We start from the raw sequence: 5,677 nt of genomic DNA on the forward strand, positions 1-5,677 counted from the left end.
TGCACCTCCTCTGAGCAGGCTGACCTGCAGTTGCCCAGACTCTCCTTCAAAGCCTCCTGAGGTAGCCAAGAGACTTACCTGTCAGCATGAACCAGCAGACCTGCCAGGCTCTTCCACACACCAGCAGGGCCGCGTGGGAAAAGTGCGGCAGGTCCTAGCAGTTGCCAGAGCACCCTGAGCCCGCAGCTTCTTCCCATTGACAGTGCAGGGGGAGTATGGTGTTGATGGCATGCCCTGTCGATCCAGTGGGACTGGTGGGGATGGGGAGTGATGGGCTTCTCTTGAACACCTGCTCTGCACTGAGCACAGTGCATCGCATACCTTGTCACCAGAGGACGGTATCACAACCACTTCACACAATAAGAACCCAAGATTCAGAGAGGTTAGGTCACAATGTTGAGGTCACACAGCTGGCAACAGGAAGCTCCCTCCTACCCCAATGTAGGCCAGAGAAAGCGTCCCTGTCCTTGTTGTTCATCAGGACTCAACACAGCTGCCCTCTTGTCAGTCCAGGCTCTGAGGCATGAAGGCTCTGCTTCCACCTAAAGGCTGCAGAGGCTGGAAACCCACTGACCACGTGGTACTGACAGTTCCTGGGAAGATCTACCACCACCTCCCATTCCCCAGGGCAGAGCAGGTGTGTTTGAGGATAAAGACCTCCTTGGCTGGCTAAGCCCAAGAAGTCGAAGATGGAAGGCACGGGCGACACACAGACACAAGGAAAACACTTGCCCTGGCTTCCCCAGCACGGGGGCAGAGGTAGGAGCCTATGGAAGCCCTCCGGAGCAAACGGAAACTCCGGTGCCTGAAGCCTCCAAGTCCCAACAGAAGCAGTCAGTGGGGGCCAGCCAGGGGGAGGTGGGTGCATGCAAGGGCTCTGACTGCCCTTGTTCCCTGACACCCTGAACAGCTGAAAACGGGGGTGTCCTGGCCTCAGAGGCAATCCTGGCAGAGGCCCTCCCAAGTCACCATTCTCATTCTGTTTGGGCCCTGGGGATGGGAAGATTGATTAAGTATCATCCAGCATAAGCCACTCCTGCAACAAGTGCAATGAAGTCACGTTTAATTTTGAGATTCCTGTGCTCTCACTCACACAAGGAGGAGGAAGCCACCTGGCTCCAGTGAACACGTGTGGAACAGAAATCAGGGCCACTGAAAGCCACCACCCGCTCGAGAGGGCTTGTTCCCGACAAACCTGACTCAGATGGGCCTACTTTGGGCCTTTAGTCAGATTGAGAGAAAACCCCCGGCTCATCCAATCAATGTGCAGTCAATTTCTACGCCATGGCAGGGGTGGCAAAAGCCAATCACGTGTCCAAATGATGAGTGAAAATCAAGGCATCGTGGGGCCACCTCCTCCAGAGGGGGAGCCACAGTCTCAGGACCCCCAGGGAGCAGGCATTTTCAAGTGGCTCCTTTACATTAAGGAAAATGTGGTCCTCTCAGTCGGGTCTGAAGCATCATTTGTGTGTGAGCCCGGCCCACTGGGGACCTCTGGCTGCCAGGTGGAGAGCCTCCTGGTGCAGATAGCAAGGTGGAGGGCAGAACTGCAAAAATCCAGGGCTCCGGTATGGATGTGATTCCCACAGAGTTCAGTTCCCTTTATTTACCCAAGTCCCACGGTACAAATCCCTGGCCTGCCACCCGCAAATCAGCTGAGCTCCTGATTGTTGCTCCCCTGATCATAGTGTTGCTCTCTGCATGATTAGCTGCTGGTTCTCCAGACACTGCTTCAGCTTGTCTTCTGTCAGTGTCAACCGCTGCTCCAGGATGGAGACTGTCTGCAAAATAAACAGTGGTTGGGTCAGAACACGGAAGGGCCACCAGGCTGCTCTAGGGACCCTCCTTGGCCAGTCCCCACTTGGCTGCCTCAGCCACTGCCCAAATGCCAGCTGGCTCTTTCCACCCAGGGGTTCTGCCAGGCCCCTTGTCTCTGGTGCTATTGGGACAGCCCTTGCCTTTACGTCTGCTTCTCCTGGCTCTGGATGGCTGATCTCTGATGTTTGTGGGCAGGGGGTGGGGACACAGTGAGGGAAACGCGATGGCAGGTCCCACAGCCTTTGGTCATTTCTCGAGAACCAAGGGGTCAGGAACCCCCCACCCTGGTGGCCTGGCATTTAGATTGGACTTCTGGGGCAAAACCAGCTTCCTTGTCTGAGCCAGGCACTGTCCATAAACAACTGGAGACCATCAACCACCTCCACTCCAGAGGTGAGAAAACTGCACCCACAAATGATGGCACTCCCTTGGGTCCTTCTCCTCACACCTGGAAGAGCCTCCCAGGCTGGCAGGGGACAAAAGCAGGGAGGTGAGTCCCCTAATCCCAGGAGGGTCTCTGTCTGTCCAAGTCCAATGAGGACTACTATAGGTTATGTCATCTGGGACTTCAGCCCAGGGCAATCACAGGCCATGACAATTTCATCTCTCTGAGCCCACTTTCTCCTCCCAGTGTGAAGGACAACCAAGCTCATGGCTTAGGTAACTCAGCAGCCCAGCAGTTGCTCACCCTGACGGTGCTTGTTGTCATGCTGCCTTCCTGAAGCTGGGACCTTGCTCTCCTGGCCTCTCTTATACACCCAGCACAATGGCTCACCTGCAGACCTGCCTGCCTAGCCTGACAAAGGCCCCCAGCTGCTGGAGCTGCGTGTGCTTCATGGGCCAGGGCCAGTCTTGCAGACATAGCTCCCAGACAGGCTGGGAAAAGCTGCCCTCCTCCTCTGGCTTTGAACAGAGTCAGCAGAGGGGCAGCACTGTCTGGTAACCTGCATGCTCCCCAAAGAGGGGCTGGACCAGAGCAAGCCTGCCCCACTCATCACTTGCACAGTTGGACCATGCTGGCCATGACACCTCTGGCGTCATTTCACTTCCCTCTTTAGGGTTGGCTGAGTGCCTTACTGTATGCCAGGCCCCCGCCGGCCACTGGATGAGCCCATGTGAGTATGGCAGCCTTGACTCTGATACCATGCAGCCCATAGGCATCAGGAGGGTCAGATTAACCTCACCTGTGTGCTTTCCCAAGCGGTTTTGCCCCCTTCCCTGGGGCTCCATGAAGTCCTGGGCCTTGGTCCAGTGGAAAGAAAACTTTCTTTCATACATTTAATATAACATTGAAACATTTTAGGAGGGAGTTTCCCCTCTAAGGCTGCTATAAATTCTTGCAGCGTCCCACATGGATGTCAGCTGCTGTGGAGGGTGCTCCGCCTGGTGGCTGGCCCCTTCTAAACGAGCCAATCTGGGCTGTGAGGGCTCTGAACCCTCTGTCACTGGACAGAGCCTAGAAAAATGCTGCCCATGGAACACAAACTGCACCCTGAGAGGCAGAGCTGAGCTGAAAGAGACCATCACATTCCCCCTGTGCTGGCCAGCCAGCCAGCCAGGGAGGGGGTCTGTAGCTCATAAAAGTGGCGGCGGAAACAGCCCCCGGCTGGCCTGGGGCAGCATTCCTGGAAGTTTCCACTGGCTGCTGTGAAACTCACAGGGCCAAAATCATTCTTCATCCAGACTTTTTCCGATGGCCCCAAACTCAAGGCCACAGCAGAGGAGCCTGTTTTTCCTCTTCTGCCTTTATTATTTTTTTTCAAACTTTTCACAAGAACTCAGTTTGCAAACGTGGATAGTGGGCCCAGAAAACGTGTGCGAGGTGTTGGGCCAACGTCAATACGGAGGCCTCCACTTAGTTCCATAGGGGGCCCATACTTCAGCTCAGTAGGAATGTGACCACTAAATGTGTCTAAATTATTTGAAAAGAGAAGCATCACCTGTTTCACAACCAGCCCCCTGCATGAAGGTGCCACCCCGTTGAGGCCTTCCACTCAGAGCTTTGAGGATCACTTCACAGCATAGTAGACAAACAGGCTTTTTACGAGGTCCAGTGCCCCTCGAGGCAGTTTCTCCCCCTCCAGCCTAGCTTCAGAGGAGCTGTGTCATCTCTGTGCTTGGTCTCAGCTTCCCCTGTTCCTTCTCTGCTAAGGTGCCGGGTGGTGGCCACCATCAGGGAGAAAGAAGTCCACCAGGCCCTTCCCAGCACATGTGATCCCAGCTGCCCCCACTCTGAGCCAGGAGAAGGCCTGGGAGAGCAGGATGCTTTTTGGATTTCTGTACACTAGAGTGCTGTCTGGCATTCTCTGCTCCATATAGTTAAAAAAAAAAAAAAAATCCTACTTTCTTGAAATTTTTTATCTTTTTCTTAAAAATCAAATTATCTTAATAAAGCACAGGGCCTCATTTTCACAGAAAATGGTGACTCCTTATAGAAAGTGAAACATGGAAATCTTTTTTTTTTTTTTTGAGACGGAGTCTGGTTCTGTCGCCCAGGTTGGAGTGTAGTGGTGCGATCTCGGCTCACTGCAAGCTCCGCCTCCTGGGTTTACGCCATTCTCCTGCCTCAGCCTCCCAAGTAGCTGGGACTACAGGCGCCCGCCACCGTGCCTGGCTAATATTTTTGTATTTTTAGTAGAGGCAGGGTTTCACCGTGGTCTCGATCTCCTGACTTCGTGATCTGCCCGCCTCGGCCTCCCAAAGTGTTGGGATTACAGGCATGAGCCACCACGCCTGGCTGAAACAGAGAAATCTCAAATGCTGCTGGTGTGCCTTCCCTCTACAAGGCGAAGGAAGGGGTTCCCCCATAATGGAAATGTCCCACTGGGCATCCAAGTGGTAAAGTGAAGACATACTCAGGGCTGGTGGCACACACAGGTGGGAGGGCTGGCAGGCCACCTGCAGGGAGTCTGTCTGGGCCACAGGCCCAGAGCAGCCAGGACAGGCCACCACAGTGCCACTGTGCTTCCCCAGCTGCACAGGAGCTGTGGGAGGAGGGCAGGAGAACATCTGAGATGGCAGAGGGGGTGTGGGGGGGGCATCCCTGGCACAGACCGGTTTGGAGCCATATCATGTGGCCTTGTTCAGAATGTATCTTGGCTGGGCGCGGTGGCTCAAGCCTGTAATCCCAGCACTTTGGGAGGCCGAGACGGGCGGATCACAAGGTCAGGAGATCGAGACCATCCTGGCTAACACGGTGAAACCCCGTCTCTACTAAAAAAATACAAAAAATTAGTCGGGCGAGGTGGCGGTCGCCTGTAGTCCCAGCTACTCGGGAGGCTGAGGCAGGAGAATGGCGTGAACCCGGGAGGCGGAGTTTGCAGTGAGCTGAGATCCGGCCACAGCACTCCAGCCTGGGCGGCAGAGCGAGACTCCGTCTCAAAAAAAAAAAAAAAAAAAAAAAACAGAATGTATCTTTACCTGTCGGTTCAGAACAAAAAGTAAGCACATCCCCATGCGAGGGTTCAGAAAATATGTGCTACCTCGGTGTACACAGGCCACTGCTGTTCCTGCCTGCTGCCTAGTGGCCCAACTCCCAGCGGGGCCCAGCCAAGCAGGCCGCTCTCTTTGCCTCATGCTCCGTCCACCCCGGGAATTCTCCTGCTACACAGCGCCTGTCCTCACCAGGCTGGAGACAAGGCCACACCTGCCCTGGAGGGTGAGGGGGAGTGCTCTGCAGGCAAACACCTCTGCGGCCTCCCTGGGTCCACACTCCATCGCCTGGCAGCCTCGACTTTCATTTATTCAAGGGCAAATGAGTGCTGACCTTCCAAACAGCTCCTTGATCACACTGCCTCTCACCCTGCTGGTGTGCCTTCCCTCTACAAGGCGAAGGAAGGGGTTCCCCCATAATGGAAAT

The 5,677-nt window shown here is 54.9% G+C and overlaps 1 protein-coding gene across 3 annotated transcripts in view; it reads right to left on the reverse strand.

Moving 5' to 3' along the window:
- Positions 1-1,026: 1,026 nt before the first annotated feature.
- The window catches only part of POC1A (POC1 centriolar protein A), an 82,473-nt gene continuing 77,822 nt past the window's right edge, over positions 1,027-5,677 (reverse strand). For all 3 annotated transcript variants that reach the window (XM_011958836.1, XM_011958833.1, XM_011958834.1), the window contains one exon: positions 1,027-1,781. In XM_011958836.1, coding sequence (XP_011814226.1) covers positions 1,683-1,781 — 99 coding nt within the window. In that variant the 3' untranslated portion in view covers positions 1,027-1,682. The remainder of the gene's footprint in view (positions 1,782-5,677) is intronic.

The sequence above is a fragment of the Colobus angolensis genome, unplaced genomic scaffold, assembly GCF_000951035.1.
Source record: "Colobus angolensis palliatus isolate OR3802 unplaced genomic scaffold, Cang.pa_1.0 Scaffold477, whole genome shotgun sequence".
Classification (NCBI taxonomy): domain Eukaryota; kingdom Metazoa; phylum Chordata; class Mammalia; order Primates; family Cercopithecidae; genus Colobus; species Colobus angolensis.